General features: G+C 45.6%; 1 protein-coding gene across 2 annotated transcripts in view; it reads left to right on the forward strand.

Annotated features, from left to right (window-relative positions):
• Positions 1 to 19,872, forward strand: part of BMPER (BMP binding endothelial regulator) — a 250,380-nt gene that overhangs the window by 123,354 nt on the left and 107,154 nt on the right. For both annotated transcript variants that reach the window (XM_063115102.1, XM_063115103.1), the window contains exons 7-10: positions 5,456 to 5,555; positions 11,960 to 12,069; positions 14,518 to 14,658; positions 16,821 to 16,925. In XM_063115102.1, coding sequence (XP_062971172.1) covers positions 5,456 to 5,555; positions 11,960 to 12,069; positions 14,518 to 14,658; positions 16,821 to 16,925 — 456 coding nt within the window. The remainder of the gene's footprint in view (positions 1 to 5,455; positions 5,556 to 11,959; positions 12,070 to 14,517; positions 14,659 to 16,820; positions 16,926 to 19,872) is intronic.

Genomic DNA, 19,872 nt, shown 5'->3' on the forward strand with positions numbered 1-19,872 from the left:
TTTTATTCGTAACTTTTCCTATTCTGGGCTGGCCTAGAACAGGGAAGCCAAGTACCAAGACCTTTACCATTGGAAGTAAGTGTCATGCTCTGAAACTTGAGGAAAACAAAGTCTCAGCCAAAGAGAGGCACGGCTAAGGACAGTCATTTCTTTCTCGTGAAGTGTTCTCACTGGATTTGTAATGCAGAGCGGTTGCTCTTCTCCCAATCGGCTTTGTAGCACTGGCTGTTGAGATGTGAGAACTACGGCCCACAACCACGCGCCTTGTACCCAAGATGTATTTTTCCCCTACGCTGCCCCCTCCACTTTCTCTCTCCCTTCTTCCCATCTCCATCTCAGAATCAACAGAAAACTCTATTCAAAGAATTGGGCATAGGAAAAAATGACCCTAGAATGTGGTAGAGTGCAGCTGATTGGAACTGTTTTGCAAGGCCCTGCTCTGCTCCCAGCCTCCTCTTAGGGAGTGAGGCCCTGCATCCCGGTCAAAGGATGAGTGCCATGTCACATGCTGCAGGATGGCTTCCAGCCTCCGACCCTCAGTGAGTCCTCAGGGGCTGGGGAAGCATCCTGCATGCACATGGCTGTGGTTTTCTCATCTTGCACTCATCACTATATTCAGGAAGATGGATTTCTATTACGCAGCAGAACTGCTGCTCTAGGGTAAATTTTGACACAAAGCAAATTGCGTTCTTGACTGAATCAGCTGAAACAAAAATAAGGGGGAAGAACATAGACCTGAGATAGGTTTCAGGTCTCTCTTTTAAAAAACAGCTACCTTTGGAAAAGCACTTGCATGTGCAATTAAAACAAATGGCCATCTCTAGAGAACAAACTCGCCTTTCTAAGAAAAGGCAAATGATAAAAACCGTAACACATAAGTACTATAGAAGTTCCTAGTTGTCTTCCCTTGTCAAACCAGATGAGTATATAGTCATTTGTCCTTATGTATTTTAACCATTTAGGAATTTTCAGACATTTAAAACAATACTCAAGATTCTCAGTCATGCTGGTAGAAATCCTAGCAGTTTTATGTGTCGAGGCTGAGTGTTGCTTTTTTTGACGTATCAGTACCAACATTTAGTTAGTACCTAAAATGTAGAAACCACAAGGCTAGCATGTGTAAAACCCAATGAGATAACAAAGTAAGTGGATGTAGACAGCCCAGAACTATACCATCTCATCAGCTTCCGGTAGGTAAAGTGGTCCGACAAACTGATCCAGACGCTAGAGCTCATTGTGTGTGGTGGCTCTTTCTTTCACTCCCTAATTTTTTACTGAGTTTTTTTTTTTCATTTTTTTATTTTTATTTTTTAGCTCATTACTCTTCTGAAAGACATCAGACACATAGGACTGGTCCCTGTCTTCAGGACAGTCTACCCTGGAGGCAAAACCAATGTTGCCTTGCAGAATTAAGCTTTTATGTATTTGCCCCAAAATATGTATTTGCCCAAAATACAGGGGTATGGATGACAAAAGAGGAGGTATGGGAAGATGGAAGAGGTTACTGGGAACTGAAGGGCTCAGGAAGGCTTCACAGGTGGGGAGAGGCTTGAGATTGACCTTAAATAAAGCAGGGTTTTGACAGAGGTCAGTGACGGGGGGACAGAGGGAAAGAGGTGTGTATAAAGAGGATGGAAGGCATAAGATGTGTTTGGGGGCAATAAAGAAATAAGATGCACTGGAACCCTCTCTTAATGTTGGAGTTGGTTGGAAAGATGATTGGAGAGAAGATTATGAGGTGTCTTGACAAAATAGGGTAATGTAATAAAGAACTGTCGAATCTGATAATGCAGCAAAATTTATTTCTTGCTCATTTCACAGTTCATTGCAGGGATCTGGTGGGTATACTTCCATGTGGTGACCCAAGGAACCAGGCTCTTTCCATTTTTGTAACATGCACACTCCATTCACCTGGCATCCATCCAGAGAAAGAGTGAGAGCAAGAGGATTGCGTGTGAAGGATTGTCACTCTGCAGGCCTACGAGTGTGCTCTATTATTTTCATCCACCTTCCATCGGTTGGAACTTAGTCATATGGCCACACCTAACTCCAGGGGAGTCTGGGAAACACAGTGTAGCTGTGTCGAGAGACAAAGGAAACAGATTTTGGTGGGCACTAGGCTCTTCTACATTTGCTTTTAGCCTGTGTGGGTTGAACATGATCCTGAACTCAGTGGCCAGTCATCCTCAGTGTTTGTTCTCTGGTAATAATGTAAGCTCCTTCACCACTGTATCCCCAGCATATGATGGGCCTTAAGCAAATATTTGGTAAAATAATGGAATGATGGATAGATGCTGGAAAGGAGTCCTGGACACAGTGAAACTTCCAGAATGGATTAGAGTGGACAAGAGTTGAGGCAAGGAAGCCAGTGAGAAAATGTAAGATCCGTGCACCATGCACAAATCCTACAGACTGGGACGGCTCACTTCACAAAGACCATGAGACTGAGACCGATGCAATCAAGCAAGAGGAACTTTATTCCAGCATGCTGGGGGTCACCTTGTCTCCTGGACAGAAGTGACCCCCAGTTTACAATACAGGCATCTTTTATACAGTTTTTCTGAACAGATCTTTGTGACAAGATGAGTTGTTGGTTATCTGTGGCACCTTTAGACTTATGGGTAGACTTTAGCAGGCTGGTACCCTGATAGATTTGTGGCGTCTCTAGATTTACAGGTGGGCTTTAGCAGGCTGGTACCCCGATAAGGTACAGCACATTTCTCAATCGTTTATCTTCCCTGGGGTCTTGCCAGGTGGCCTTTAGATAAGGAACTAGTCAGTTCCTGGAACCAGTGGGGGACATTCCCTCCCTTGGAATGTTTAGTGTGCTTGGGCCTGACCTTTGTATGGCCCCTTAGAAGCTTCTTTACTCAGGCATTTGTTACAGAACTGCGTACATTAAAGTTATATTTTTCTACTATTCCACTACAATTTTTCTACGTCCCCTACAAAAACTATTGTGATAATCTGATAGAGCCCGAATTAGTGTGGTTGCAGTAGAAATTCATTCATTTTTAGAAACAGAGATGTTTACTTCTACTATTTTAACTCTCTTAGTTTATAGCATAGCCACATATTACAGTTTAACCAGATTCCCTGCTGAGCTGAAATCACAGAAGCAGGTTGTAAGCAGCAATTGTGTTCTTAGCAGGGGCCTGGACTTTCCTCGGAGGCATTAAGTGGAATGCAGGCTTGGGACTTGGGCTGTGCCACAATACTGCAACCCAAACAAAATAAAACTTGACTAAACCGGCAAACCCAGATTGGAGTTCAGGTTACTTTAACGGACTCTGGGGAAATGCAAACTGCAGTTGTATTATGGATGCAAAATTTGCTCTCTGACCTTGTTTTAAGGAAAATTACTGGAGTACACATAATCTTTTGCCAGCTTTCCAATGTGTTGGGCAAGTTAACTCTTTTGCAATTATACAATATTTTAAAAATTTTAATTTTAAAATACACTTGAAAAATAGATGCTGACCCAACAAGAACAGAGAATATCAAAGAAAGGAATGTGCTCTCTGTGCGCCTAATGGAAGCCAGCACACAGGCAACCTTGTGTGGCCTGAGGCTTCAGGATTTCAGGAAGTTGCTTGCAGATGAAGTTCTTTGAAATTAAAAGCTAAGGGCAGCATCATGGTGTCGTCCCTGTAGATTTGACTTTGGTGTTTTACATACAAGCTGGTGGTGACCTCAGGGTCGGGCCCAGACTCAGGTTACACACCTCTGAAGTCGGATGAAAGGCCCCTAACTTTAAGAGTTGAGTGAGAAATCTCAGAGCAGCTGGGGATTCTTGGGAGATTTTTAGTGATTCTTGCTGATCTGGGAATAATGTAAAAACAGAAGAGCTTTATGTGGTGTTTTTGCATGTTCTCTGTTGGTTTGGGGAAGGATCCAACATTAAAGAGCTTAACAATAACGCGTCTAAAAAGGCATATAACTTGCTCTCCACTTTTCATCTGTCCCCACCAAAAAATAAGCCGTAATAATAAAAATGGCAAGAACAGGAAGGGAGGCAGGGACAACAGGTGCTAGTCGTGTGCTGGGATGGGAGCCAGCAGAATCCTGACAACTGGGGGTCTTCTGCAGTGCCTGCGGTTAACACAGAAAGTGGTGGGGAAGGTGCAAGAAATGCCTGAACTCGAATCTTTCCCTTGTGGGGCCCTGGGCTCTTCGAGGCCCAAGTTCCTCATTTCCTGAGGTCTCCTGAGATATGAAGTGTCTGCTCAAGACAATGGGTACCTGAAAGTCTACCAGTTTGGTTTCTAGCTCAAATCCGAGAAAAGCCGATCCATTGAAATTCTACATGCCTACTGATCTATTTACCAAATTTATTGATTTTCTAAACAAACAAACAAACAAAAACCCTTAATTATTCATAAAGTTCATAGCAATTCATATTGCAAAGAACAGTTTGTACATCAGCCGTGCAAGTTTGTTGGATGTAAATTGACTGGAAAGTCCTTTTTCCCCTGCCCCAGCCTTCTGCATGTGCGGGTACAGCTTGCTCAGGCTGGAACAGCAGGCGCCTCTGAGAGGGGATCGGGGGGCTGGGCAGTCTGCACCTTCCCGTTCCAGAGGGGGTGGGATGCTGATGAGCCGAGGAAGGGGGAAGTGCTGAGGTTAGAGAAGGGGGCATATCTGTGTCAGAGGAAAGGGGTGCTAGGGACAGAAAGGACCAAAAACGAGAACGAGGGAGCAAGGAAAATATTCGAAGGCTCTGAAACTTTTCCCATAGGCCTCTGAGGCTGGGCCAGTTCTTCCAGTGCCGGTCATCCTAACCTCATAATTAGTTAATGAAACAGATTTGGTCAACTCGGTGAGTTCAGTGCAGTTCAGAACATTAGCTGTCAGTGTGTTCATTCATTTTCAGCAGCTCGGCTGTTTCCTCTAGCTGGAGTCTTGCTGAGACCTGCACAGCTTCAAGCTGTGGCAGAAAGTGAAACCCTCCTGGACAAAGATGCCTGCAGGGTCTTCAGAAAGACAGGGCCTGAAAGAGGAGGACAAATCCCATCGAACGCCACAGGGCTCCTCTGCTCCCTGCTGGGTGGAAAGAGAGGCAGTGACCCGTGAGTGTGGCTGCTCATCCTGCTTTACGTGACACTTTCCCAGGTGTAGTGCTGAAGGCCTCAAACCCAGGCAAACCAAGACACGTGGTCACCCTAGACCTAGCCCAAAGCTAGTCCTGAGAAGGAAAAAGACAGAGAGAGGGGCCAGCGGGTGGAGGGAGGTGACGCTGTGGTCATCTTTCAAGTCAGTCTTTTTGCAGCTGCAATTCGTATGTCCTCCAGGGAAGATCAGAGGATGCTTGGGAGAGGTTACTGGGACCTGAGCAATCCCCCAGGGACCTGCTCCTAGGGCAGGGCCTTAAGTTTGCTCCAGATATCTTGTTCGTTTAATCCATATGCACTTGCTTTTCTAAATGTGCTTTTTTTCTCTCTCTCTCTTTTCTTAGGGAGGCAGGACACAGTGCGTGAGAGAAGTCTGTCCCATTCTCTCCTGTCCCCAGCACCTTAGTCACATCCCCCCAGGACAGTGCTGCCCCAAATGTTTGGGTGAGTGACTATGTTTGGGTCAAAGAACCATGTTATTTCTTCTTGGAGTTTCTGCTGACAGTGTTTATCCACATTGTTATCTCAGGGTTCCCAAGTTGTCCTATTTCGTGGCTTGTTAGAGACAACTGCTCCTCCTAATGATGTGACTGAAAGGTGTGTATGGGTTTCACTCGTACCTCAGGCCGATTCTCTCTCCTTACACTTGTATCTGAACCTGGTGCACCAGGTAACCTGGGGCAGTGTCCCCTTGTGGTGAGAAGAATGTTGAAGGAACTCTCTGTGGTGAGAAGAGTGTTGAAGCAACTCTCTTTAACTGGGCACATGACTGGTGGTGGGAAGGAAGTTCAAAGGCACTGGAGGAAACACGTTGAAGAATGCACACTAGTGCTACTTTTAGCGGCAAAAGCAAGCGAGGAGATAGCGTGCCAGAAAATGAGGGGTTTGGAAGGAAATGCGAGCAACAGCCAATGGACAGAGAGGGTGAGCGCTTTAATACCAAGCATTCAACATGTTCTAGGCACCAGGCTAAACGCTTCGTGTGCTTTTTCTCATTTAATCTTCTCAAAAAGCTGTGAAATATAGGTATGAAATATGTAACTCCTGTGAGTAATGTAGGGGCTATTATTAGTTTTATTGCACTGAGAAGGAAGTAAATTCCTAGAAGTTCCACAACCAGTGAGTGGTGGCCTTGGTGTCTGAGCCTGAGTCTGCGTGATTCCTGCACCCACACCCTACCCTGCTGCAGCCCAGCTTCCCTGATGACACGGGGGCAGCATGCGTGTGGCCACTGGAGAGAAGACCCACGATGGGAGTCTCTAGAGCACGAGACTCTCTGGCTTCTTTATGATCCCTGGGCCCTTGAGCTCCTTGAGGTCAGACTGTTTAAGATTCAAATAAAAATATGTTGACTCACCATACACATGCAACAGAACATCCCGCCACCCCCAGAATCTGCAGAGATCCTTGAGGGGCTGATATTTTCCCTGCTTGCCTCTGGCTTTGTGCCTCTGCTCCTGCTGTTTCTTTTGATCTGTTCTGCTTTTTGTTTAAAAAAAAAAATATATATATATATATATATATATATACACACACATAATTATATATATATATAATTTTGTCCTTTCAGGGACAAAGTCTTTTCACGTTTTGTGGTGCCATTGCATCAAGACTTGTACAGCAGATTTTACTGAAGATTTGCAGCCAGTGGGGGTGATTAGTTTATAGAGAAGCATGGTGAACATAAAATGGAATTTTAAGCCCCTCTTCTGAAAAGGTCTTGGCTAGTTTGCCTCTAGCAAAGTTTCACTGCCTGTCTCTTCTGTTTGGACTTCAGCCTCCTATCAGTTACTGTACACACCCTTTCCTTGAATCCTTGCCCCTTTCATTCAGAGTTTGCTTTCTCCAACTCCAAAACATCCTGGTGATTTATTTTTGTTCATTCTCGGGTTACCACAGCCATACCTGAAGTCTATTTTTTTTTTAAACAACCAAATTGGCAAATAAAGGTATTTTGTTAAAGTAAGACAGTTTTCTCCTCTTTAAGGGATTCTTCTGCCAACTCATTTAATGTTTGCCCTCCTGCCCCATGTACACATTCACATTTAATAAAATAATTAGAAAAAAAGAGAATTGTTCAGACATGACTGATTAAAGACATGTCCACTTACAGGTGTGCTTGTGCCCCTAGAATAAAATGGGCCAGTTCAGGGTGGTAGAAATCAACACGCTGTGGGTCCCGGAGGTGACAGTGTCCGTCCAAGGGGGAAAGTCCTCACAGAGGAGGTGGCATTGAGCAGGCCAAGAGATGAGCAGTTTCCATTAATGCTTTGAACCCAGTACCGTGGACACGCTGAGACAGCTCAGAAATTTCCCACATGTGCAATGGCTGTTGTATTGAATGCAGGCTTTTCTGTTCATTTGTGGTTATAAGACAGACTATAAAAGGAACAGTAAGTTTTGGGTAACTTGCTCATTAAATTCCCGCATATGAGACCTTTCTTTGGTTGGGCTAAACCCCAGTAGAATGATGTAGAAATGGCTTAAGTCAGGTTGTACACAGAGTTTCAGAACCTCTCCGTTGAATGTTTTACGTTGGGGCCATGATGACTTTGGGATTAGGGTAAGATTTTATGTTCTTTTATGGTAAAAAGAAACATATCCACAGAACAAAAGACAGAGAGGAAAAAAGCAACACTGATGCTGAAGGCTTGGTCTAATTAGACTTTTGGCTGATGGGGCTGATTTGCTCTTAAATTTTTCCTTGAGGAGGATTCATCCACCGGGCATGCCTCTGCTGTTTGCATTTCAACTTTCTTTCCTTGCTTTTCTCATTTTCAGAAGAGTCTTATCAGACATCAGTGTACACAGAGCAGCTCCCAACACACCTCTGAGAGACACAGCCCAGGATCAGATCTGAATTATACCACCACTAATAATGATAGTACTTACCATTTGCCATTTATTTGGGTGTTTAATGAGTGCTAAGCACTGCACTAAGAACTTTATATCCATAAATTTAGGTAAAATTCACATTTCAGTGAGGGATAATTTAAGCCATTGGAAACATTTATTCAGGGGGATAAACAAGAAAAGGTTGAAGAGTCTGTTAGTTCATTATCAATTGATAGATCAGTCAATCCATAGATCCATGGATCCATCCATCCTACCATCCATCCATCCATCCTACCATCCATCCACCCATCCTAGCATCCATCCATCCATCCATCCATCCATCCACCCACCCATCCTACCATCCATCCACCCATCCTACCATCCACCCACCCATCCTACCATCCACCCACCCATCCTACCATCCACCCACCCATCTACTCAGCCATCCATCCACCCATCTACTCAGCCATCCACCCACCCATCTACTCAGCCATCCATCCACCCATCTACTCAGCCATCCATCCACCCATCTACTCAGCCATCCACCCACCCATCTACTCAGCCATCCATCCACCCATCTACTCAGCCATCCATCCACCCATCTACTCAGCCATCCATCCACCCATCTACTCAGCCATCCATCCACCAATCTACTCAGCCACCCATCCACCCATCTACTCAGCCACCCATCCACCCATCTACTCAGCCATCCACCCACCCATCTACTCAGCCGTCCACCCACCCATCTACTCAGCCATCCATCCATCCATCTACTCAGCCATCCACCCACCCATCTACTCAGCCATCCATCCACCCATCTACTCAGCCGTCCATCCACCCATCTACTCAGCCATCCATCCACCCATCTACTCAGCCGTCCATCCACCCATCTACTCAGCCGTCCATCCACCCATCTACTCAGCCGTCCATCCACCCATCTACTCAGCCACCCATCCACCCATCTACTCAGCCATCCACCCACCCATCTACTCAGCCATCCACCCACCCATCTACTCAGCCATCCATCCACCCATCTACTCAGCCATCCATCCACCCATCTACTCAGCCGTCCATCCACCCATCTACTCAGCCGTCCATCCACCCATCTACTCAGCCGTCCATCCACCCATCTACTGAGCCGTCCACCCACCCATCTACTCAGCCATCCACCCACCCATCTACTCAGCCATCCACCCACCCATCTACTCAGCCATCCATCCACCCATCTACTCAGCCGTCCATCCACCCATCTACTCAGCCGTCCATCCACCCATCTACTCAGCCATCCATCCACCCATCTACTCAGCCGTCCACCCACCCATCTACTCAGCCATCCATCCACCCATCTACTCAGCCGTCCATCCACCCATCTACTCAGCCATCCATCCACCCATCTACTCAGCCATCCATCCACCCATCTACTCAGCCGTCCATCCACCCATCTACTCAGCCATCCATCCACCCATCTACTCAGCCGTCCACCCACCCATCTACTCAGCCATCCATCCACCCATCTACTCAGCCGTCCATCCACCCATCTACTCAGCCGTCCACCCACCCATCTACTCAGCCGTCCATCCACCCATCTACTCAGCCGTCCACCCACCCATCTACTCAGCCGTCCATCCACCCATCTACTCAGCCGTCCATCCACCCATCTACTCAGCCGTCCACCCACCCATCTACTCAGCCGTCCATCCACCCACGCAATACTACTGAGCACTGTACTGACAGTACAAGCAAAGCCTATAGGGACACAGCAAGGGGCCGCTCATTCTAAGAGGTGCCAGGGCCTCTGCGGAGGCCATCTGGGGCTCAGCCGTGAAGAAGATGGATTTTCATTGGCAGAGAAGGAAGCTTCTACATAGAGCTCTGCATCTGTATATTTATCTTCTTCCTTTTACCGAGAAGGATTTAAGGCCACTTACAAAATACATGAAGCACTTGTAGATAAAAGGTAGGAAAAAAGGCAAACCAGGTTAGTCACAATTTTTCAAGAAGTACTCAACGGAAGTAGAGCTATTTTTAATTCTTAATGGAAAAAAATATATCTCTGATGAATTGAGAAAAAGAGGACAATGTTTATAGTAGTGAAAACATGATTTCACCATCACTTTTACAGTAAATACAAAAAGTATAACTGCTTATTGATACTTCTAATACTATAATGACCTAAAACTAAGGTGTTATTTGACCGAAGTGATTATAGTGTGATGGGCCAAATTCACGTGATTCCAGCTGACACAGTTTTCTGACAGTCCAGGGTAACTCTAGATGTGTTCTCTAGAGGAATATTTAGGGAAAGCATGAATTTTGTATTTTGCAAGTAATCCTTTAATTTAGTCTGTAAGTTCTCACGAAGTTCAGGAGACTCAGGCCCTGGATATGCACGTAAGAATATCTGTGTTAGTTGAGATATTGACAATTATTACGTTAAGAGTTTTCGGCTGTGTAGGTTAATATTAACATTGTAGATAGAGTGGTGATCTGGCAAGGCGGCATTGCCGATGCCATTTTATGAGTGACGTCGGTGACGCCCAGAGAACTGCTCCTGGTCACAAGGGAGTCCGTACGTGGGACCCAAACTATACCTTCCTGTCATCTTTTGTCAGTGAGTTTTCTGCCGGTGGTGAGAGTCAAATTAATGACTCAATTCTATGTCCACACTGTATCCTGGCCTTGATGCTCCTCTGACAGCACTTTTTCTTATCTGCTGCTAACAGTAATTCCAACAACTCTAATTCGGAGAACAGGAATTATGTGCGTGTAGGTATTTTCAGCATTTTATCAGGCCTACTGGTAAATACAGATGGCCACTAATCTTCTTACAAGAAGAAAGAGGGGTGTGGATGTAAATTTGGTCCGTGAGCCTGAATCCTTGGCTTCTGAATTTAGTCCTTAGTTAAAGTAACATTTCAGAAATGTGTTGATGGGCGTCAGGGAGTAGAAACTCAAATGCTGCAAGGAAGGAGGAAGTTGGATGGTATTCCTTATTTGGGATTGCTCTTTGGGCCCTTTTGGTGGCCAGTCCAATCCTCACATCAGGGAACACTGAGCAAGTCCTACAGAGATGCTGGCCTATGAAAGGTGGGACTCCTGGCACATGGAGCTGGAGTCCGCCTCTGCCCCCTGTGAGTTAGCTTCAGCCTTTATGCCTCTATGCAGTTTCCTAACTGAGATGCTGTCTTAGTCTGTTCGGGCTGCTGTAACAAAATACTATCAACTGGTAGCTTCTAAATAACAGAAATTTATTTCTCACAGATCTGGAGGCTGGAGAGTCCAAGATCAAGGTGCTAGATTTGGTGTCTGGTGAAGGCCCGCTTTCTGGCTCATAGATGGTGTCTTCTCACTGTGTCCTCATGTGGTGGAAGGGATGAGTGGTCTCTCTTGGGCCTCTTTTATAAGGACACTAATTCAATTCATGAGGGCTCTGCCCACATGACCTAATCACCCCTCAAAGGCTCTACCTCCTAACACCATCACTGATGATTAGGTTTCAACAGGTGAGTTTTGTGAGGACACAGAGTCTCAGACCATGGTTGATGCTGTTTCGTTAGCTCTTTTTGCTCTAGTCCTCCTTGAGAGGTGCAGCTCAGGTATCACATCCTCCAAGAAGTTTCCTCTGACCTTCCTGTGCCCCAGTTCCCAGGGTGGCTTCTTTCCAGAATTTACCATACTGTTGTATTGAAATGATCTCTTGTGGGTTTGCCTTCCCACTGTTAGCTCCATGCAGGCTGCTTATGTCTTTGTCATCTTGACTCATGATGGTGGACATGTAATAAAGATTTGTTGCACTTACGAGGTTCATCTTGGAATCAAACTCTTTTTAACTATGACTCTTTAATGGCCCATGAAGATCCCCTGGGCATGTGTCACCCAAGGCTCTATTTTTGTGCACTGGATTTACCTGGTCTTGAGAGAATGTTGAACAGTACCATGATGTAATTGCTGATGAAAAAAGCGGACATACCTGGCTTCTGTTTTGCTCACCCTGTACTGTTGTTTCTCTCTAGGTCAGAGGAAAGTGTTTGATCTCCCTTCTGGGAGCTGCCTCTTTCGCAGTGATGTTTATGACAATGGCTCCTCATTTCTCTATGATAACTGCACAGCATGCACCTGCAGGGTAAGGTGGCTCCGAGAGGCTGTGGTTCAGAGTAACAGGTCGCGCTTTAGTGTTGACATTATAGACAAAGGCGATGGTGTGCTACTGGCAGGAGGCATTACTGATGACATTTTAAAGTGAAATCACACTAAGGTCACAAGGAAATTCATATGAAGTATCCACATTTATAACTCACTGTCATATTCCAAGGACCAACACGTTAGCACTTGGGGGTGAGAACCCAACATTGAGGGACTGTCCTGAGGATTTGCTAGAATCAGACAAATACAGATGGCAGTGTTCGCTGGCTCTAATTATCTGAGATGAATTCTGTAACACACCTGGCAGTGAAAATGGCTTTAATCACATTCAAGTGAAAAGAAAGGCATGGGTTGACAGTGTGTCACCTAGATAAACCTGGCATTGGGAAGAGAGTGCTTATGAGTTGTTCCTTGTACCATGTCTTACTTGAGGCACTGCTCACTTTCCTCAAAAGGCAACCAGAAGTCTAATTACTCGTAAAGAAGGAATTACACAGCTCCAGAATGTTTAAGGGACACATGTCACACATTTATAGACTGTACTTATGCAGTGATTAATTTTTGAAACCAAGAAGAGAGGCATTTATCATGGACTTTAGAATCATTCATTAGTGAGTTAATCCAAACATCTGTGTGACACAATTTTAGAATAATGCATTTTGGAGTTGATGATTGCTGTTGTTTTGTTTTTAGTAGCTAAAGGGCTAGAGAGGGAAAGAGAAAAGCTTTGCTTAATGTCAGCTATGAGTCAGCAGCTGGGATTAGCGTTGGGAAGTTCCTGATTACTCGAGGCATGCTTTGTAAGTGGCATGCACCGCTTCAGGAGGAGGCTGGCTCAGGGCTGAATTGTCTGTTCCCTGGCACTAAACATGGAGTAATCCGTAAGCCTGAGAATACTTTCCCGAGGCCTTTTCCTCATCCCGTGGTTTGTATTATCCCACAGTCAACACAGAGCAACCCCTTCTCCTTGTCTTGGCCTCCAACCTCAGGACGTCTCTTCTCCATCAGGAATTTCAGAGGTTATGGCTTCCTGTTGAGGATACCGGGTTCTTAATGAAACACGTAGCATTCCCAATTTTCTTGATTGCAGGAAGACAGGCGTCCTGTGAACTGGAGTTAGTTATGTTTGCAGTGCCTTGAGTCTCATGAATTCTTCGAGAGGTGATTAGGCAATATGTCCCAGGGCTTACCAAACAGTGTAACTTATATTTTTCATTCAAGAGGTTGTTTAATCAGAGTATGAATTAACAGTCATCTTTGAGAGATTGGGTGCTTGAAGAATCGAGCTACAATCATTTTTGGAGTTCAGTATTATTTTCTATCTGCTTGGAGCTTCCCAATCCAGCATTCCCACCCAGAGCTCCTCATGATTTCCATGGCAGGGACAGAAAACTGTTTAATAGTCCTCTGAATGCAGTATGGCTTCAGATCTCTGTGCCTTCAAATCTGAGGGTTCCTCTCCCTGCAGTGTTGTCACCTTTGTATACATACATATATATATATATATATATATGCACATCATATAACATACGTGTGTGTATATAATATAACATATAATACATGTATGTGTGCATATATGACATATATATGTGTATATCTAATGAAAGCTGGGAGAGCTACAGTGAAGTAAGCATTATTGGAGACCCAGTGAGTGCCCTTGTTTTTCAAACTAAAGATCAGAACATGCAGTTTGACAAAGGACTAATTTCTCTCCAGTCTATGAGTTGACTTGGCAATGATTTCTATGCGCCAGGTGTAGCTTACGTTTCAGGTGCACGGTGCACCTGAGAAGTGATCGGAGGGACGGCGTTTCTTTGGAAATCAAGCCATACTCCTTTAAGTTACAGATATGAGCTTGTCACCCTCAGAGGCTAAGTTCATGCCGTCCGTGGTAGAGCTCTAGAACCCAGGTACAGCTTTGGAGTGGTTCCTTCGGTTTCTTTGTAAACACAGAACACACTTGAGGCATTTCATCTCTAGGCATTGCACTGGCTGTGAGCTTTTACTCTCTGATCAAAGAAATCCTGCCTTCACATTAGATTCCAAGAGGTGGCATGAAGCCTGGAGGAGACGCAGGGGAGACTGTTCTTGCAGGATGCAAAAGAGGAAGGGGGCAGGCCCCTGGCCAGGAGGGCCTTCCTGCCACGGGCTGGCTGGTGCAGCCTCATCAGCCTCATGGAATTGTAAACCCTCGGAAGGTGGAGATTGTATGCCACACTCTCCACGGCCCCCTTGTACTCTAGTCCAGGTATTTAATCGACAAATAACATTTAGAAGTGAATGAAAGACTTATTGTCATGAATTAAAATATGGTTCCTACAGAATATGTTTTAAAACAGTTAGTTGTGGGTTGTTAAAGGGAGGCTAGGTAGGATGCTTGGTAGAGGTGAAAATCATTTCTGATTTCTAGTCTGCCTTGGGCCCCCAGGACTCTACTGTGGTATGTAAGAAGAAGTGCTCCCGCCCTGGCAGCTGCGACAGAGGTGAGGGGGGCTGTTGTGAAGACTGTCTCCTGCGAGTGCCCCTGGAGGACACCAAAGTGTGCAAGTTTGGGAACAAGATTTTCCAGGTATGTCATGAGCCAAGCTCATGGAAACTATGTACTCCTGTCCTGACTATGAAAAAGCTCCAGACACAATGCAGATTGGACTATTCCATAATTTGCATGTACATTTACATATGTATGTGTGTATATATACAGTATAATGTATTTATTTATTACAATATTATATCTACATATGTGTTTAGAATCAAGTGCAAGTAGGGGCAGAGGAGCAATTCTGATAAATGTTTTTCTTTGGCTTTATTGTTGTTTTCTGAAATGTTTCGGACACGTAAAACATTATTGCCTTTTCTAAATGTGGCCACCAGTGACTGGGGCTGAGCTGAAGGCCCGGTGAGCTGTGGGTGCTCTAATGCCCAGGGGTGCCTCAGCCAGGTGGAGGTGCTCAGTAACACTTGTCAACATGACGATCCTTCTCAAGATCCTGATGGAGCTATACAGCCTGATACTTTTAGAAGATTTTCACAAAGCTACCTTGTCAAAGAAACGTTTTCTCGTTTGGAAGATGTTCAGGTGAGAGTGCTCATGTGTGCATGGCCAGCACAGCAGCCGAGCGCCGGCGAGAGAGCCCTGCTCCAGCTGAGCAATAGGGTTGTCTGTGGCCAGCTCATACCCTTCTCAGGCATTTTATGTTATTTTCTGAGGACCCCACGTGGGATTGTGCAGGGACCACTGAAACTTCAGAATGTAGATCTTTGGCTCTGTCCAAAGTACTTCCCACCTAGTCTGTTTTCCCCAGGGGTGGGGGGATCACTCTGTACCTGAAGGTGTTACCACATGGTACCCACTAGAATCAAGTTCCTCAGAATCAAGTCGGATGTGGAAGCCACTCAGTTGTGCTGCCCCAGACCACACCTCCTGGTTGGTGGGAGAGGTGACAGGACATGTCATGCCCGACATAGGGGGATGCGTGTGTGTTGTGTGTACACTGGGCTCTGGAGCCACTCAGATGACCCTGTTACTGTAAAGTTCCTGTCTGTCTCCAGAGCACCTGGATGAAGTAGACTCACTCTCATGGTGGCGTTATGTGGCACGCACTTTCAAGTCACCTTGTAAAAAGGTTCCTGTGAATGCTGAGGTGTGGAATAATTTACAGAGACACCGAGTCCTAGAAATGTGTCCTCGGAGAACTTGGAAGTGTCAGATGCCCTTTAGGGTAGACCAATTTGGTCTTTCTTCCCTGAAAGGCTCTGGATGGTAGGAAGTCTTTAAAACAGCTTCAAAAGGTGAGGGAAGGGAAGAGGAGGAGGAAGAGTCAAAGATCTGAACTTGTTTCTCTGTTTTTAACAAAATCTGCTATTTGGACCCGCAAGCCCAGGAAAGAGTCCTTGTTTTGTTCTCAGGCTCAACTCTGTTGTCAGGGATCTTTTTTCCTTCAAGCAAGGATGCACATCCCTGCCTGTTCTCCAGATGTACAAGGGCTTCTTGTAACTGGACATTTGGCAATGGCTGGTTATAAATCCAATGCACCAAAGAACTTCCTCCAATAGCTCTTCCTGTCCGAGCAAGGGCCTAGTCTCGGAAATGTGTCCCAAAGTGCTATCCTGCTTTTTGCGAGAAACGAGAGTACCAGGCAGGCAGAGGCAGGATGTGCATGGCTCTGGGAGTCTTTTGTCTGAGCTCCGCATCCTTGGATGGCTTGCCCATCACGTGTCTGCCTGGGCACTGGAATCAGTTGGATTAGCCTCTGCTCCTCGCATGGTCCAGAACCATGGCACATGTGAGAATAAACTAACACTCTGGACATCTTGATTAACTGCTGGTGCCTGGTACAGCTTAAACATTTCAGTCCTATCAAACAAGGGGAAGTTAGGTCTTTGTTATTGCATCATGTATGAAAGTTCATACTTGGTTGTCTCCTAGGGTAAAACTAAGTAAACAGTGCAAGATGCCAACATGACTTGGTTGGACACACAAGAATTCTTTTTATATCCTGGAGAGGGAACACATACACACACACATGCATACATGTTCATACACATGCCCTGAATCCTCACTAATCTTTATCTTAAATCAGTTGGGTGTAGATAGACACCCCAGAGTCATTTAGTCTACTGATGGCGTCCCTCAGGGTAAGAAATACTTTCCTCAATGGAGGAATCATAGCCTGTTGGCTCAGCTCCTGTGGGCCTCCAGCTGATATCAGAATCCTGTGCTCTCTCCTGTAGGATGGAGAGATGTGGTCCTCTATTAACTGTACCATCTGTGCTTGTGTGAGAGGCAAGACGGAGTGTCGCAAGAAGCAGTGCCTGCCCATCAGCAGCTGCCCCCAGGTGCGTTTGGAATGCAGGTTGGCTGTCTCTTTACCTTGGTGTCTTGGGAAATGTCCCATGTATGGCACAGTCGCATGCCATCTTTTGGGCCCAGAATCCAGATCCCCCAAAGTGTGGCTGCTCCTAAATAGCCAAATGCCCCTTGCAAAGCTTGCTCCGTCTTTTGTGCAGTTCCCACCCAGATTCTAGCCTTGCAGGAAAGTAGCTTTGGCCTTGCCTTGTCCCAACTCTCTGATTTCTTATTGACTTCTCCTAATTCTTTTTTAAAACATCTTCAGCTCCTGTTAGATCAGCTCCTTGTTTTCTTTTATTGGGTTTTCTGTTTAACATCATAACCGTCTCTTGCCTTTTCTTCCTTTCTCTCCCTTCTCAAATCAGAGCTTTCTTCTAATAGCCTTTCAAATAATATGTGGTTGTTTATTAATAGACTCCTAAGGGATTTCTCCTGCCTAACAGCAACCCTCGGCCCTCTGCTGAAGTTTTCTTTCTCTAACCCTGGCTTCCACTGTAGCCCCAAATGGACATCGTGTCCTTATGGAAATATCTCTTTTCAAAAACCCATAGTTCCAGCACACTGAATAAAGCAACCATTATCTTCTAAAGCATGAGCTTCATTGAATTCACCTCAGCAACTTGAAACCGTTCAAGGTTTTATGCATTTTGGGAAAATGTCAAACCTATTCGATAACTTCCTGAGAATGAAAAAAATTTTTTAAAAAAGCATATATTCAGTGCATGCCTCCATCTCTGTTGTAGACAGCTTTTCATTTAATTAACATCTGCTATTATTATAAACAAAAAGTTGCATTTTTCCTTGAGTGCCAAATGAGGCACAAAAAACAACAGCTGCTGCTATTGCACAACTGAATACAGGAGGGAGGGAAGAAGGGGAAAAAAAACCCTAATTAGTCTTGCTTTAAAAAGCCTCAGACATAAAACTGAAAACCTCCCATAAAAGAAAAAAGGGGGGGAGATACAATAAGTGGACTTGAACACGGTCTGTTATAAATATTCATTGGGAAAAATGGGATTGCATCATGTATGCCAGTCCCCGGGGAACCTGAATGCTAATGAACTCCCGCAGCACATGTTAGTAATAACGGGCTTCCTTATTCCACAAGACAAAAGCAGGGTGCTGTGCCAACCTGGGGGCTCCGCTAGCCAGCCTCAGCAGGCCGCCGAAGAGGTTCCAGCTTCCCTTGAGTTCTGCTGCCTGCAGCAGGGTGGGTGGTTTTCACTGTCCTCCTGCTGCAGGGAGGTCATGCTGTGTGTGTCGCCAGCCTCTCGGTAGCTTCCTCCTCTGTGGACCACATTTGGGAGTATCCATCCCTCCAGGCGAAGGCCACTCCCCTGCTGCCCCGCCTCTCTGCCCTGTTCCAGCCCTTCCTCCAGTTCACACTTTCCCTTCTCCGGGGCCAGCTGAAGGTCTTCGGAAGATCACTCGGCCCTACCTTGGAAATCTTGCTAAAACGTACTTCCCGTCCTGTGTTGCCTGGGGAAATAAATAGAAAAGAGAAGCAGCCTGCGTCATCCTTCCTGGCCACCACCTGTCTCTAGTCCAGAGGTGTGTGTCTTGTTGGAGAAGGTCCTCATGGTTGCGTCCCCGTCTACCCTGTCTGACAACTCTCCCCGAGGCAGAGCAGTGTCACTTGAGAGAAGGACTGTGAGCGTTCAGGTGAGGATTGTGTCCGCTGCTATCTCAGCACAGCTAAAATGTGCTGACACTTGCTCTGGAGTCGCGGGACTGACTTCATTTAACGCTGAGACCCCTCCTCTGAGGTGCTGTCACTCCACCTTCTCACAGACGAGGCGACAACGTGGCCAGAGTCCCGCAGCGGATCATGTATGTGTGCCCCTGGTGCTTTGACTTCACAGCTTGCCCTTGATTTATCCCCCATCCAATTTAGCAATGTTTCCAGCACCACTTTCATTTTCCAAAGAAGGGAGATGGCAGTTTGTGCAGAGGTGCAGATGTGGGGGTCACAGTCACGGGTGGTGGGGGCCTCAGCTTTGAACAGCCCTGCTCCATCGGGGTGGAGCACCCCCTCCGTCCTCCCGGGGCCAGCATTCCACGGGTCGGCTGACCTCGCTTGGCTTTGTCCTCAACTGCTTTCAGGTATGAGAAACTACAGGAGACCTCTGTTCCCAGCAGAAATAGATGGCAGAGCTTTAGGCAATGAAAATATGTCATGATGCCCCCAAACCATGGCGTGGCTAAATGGGGCTGAGTTTCAAATCTCATTCGGTCATCACAGCCTTTAATGCACCATTTTAGGACTAGCTGATGCAAAGATAAGTCAGAGCTGGTTCTAATTCCTCAATAATTAACCAGCATTTTTAAGTCAATATGATTTCTTTTTTGAGTACTTAAACCTACTCCTGATGCAACTGGCTAGCAGTGAATGAGTGAATAAGCAGCACATGACTGTGTGGCCTTGACACGGACCTTGGGAACCTCTCTGTGGCTTGATTCCTTAGTTCTCTGTGGACAATGAAATAAGGACACCTGTTCCTGGAAGGTTGCTGTGAAGTTTAAATGGGATAAAGAGTGAGGAATGCACAGCACTGTATAGCGTACAGCAGGCACTCGACAAATATTAGATTCTCTTAAAGCTAAAGGATTAGAAAGGATGAAATTCTGCTGTGGAAAGAACATGGCCTTTAAGGTCATACAAAATCAGGTTTGATTTTGGATTCTACCACCCCCGTGACATCAATTTTGTCACCTACACAAAGGGAAATACTCAGCTCATAAAGTTCTTGTGCATCTTGATAATAATGATTATGATAATCTGTAATATTCACTCAACCTTCATGTGTTACAGGTAGTAACTCAATAAATCCTCATAACTAACCAGATGTTAGGTAACCTAAGTAGAATATTTAGTGGGATGTTTGTTGCATAGCAAGCACTCCTTAGCTGTTAATCTTCTTCCATTTTTCTTTT

This window comes from Cynocephalus volans, chromosome 11 (genome assembly GCF_027409185.1).
Source record: "Cynocephalus volans isolate mCynVol1 chromosome 11, mCynVol1.pri, whole genome shotgun sequence".
In the NCBI taxonomy this organism is placed as follows: Eukaryota; Metazoa; Chordata; class Mammalia; order Dermoptera; family Cynocephalidae; genus Cynocephalus; species Cynocephalus volans.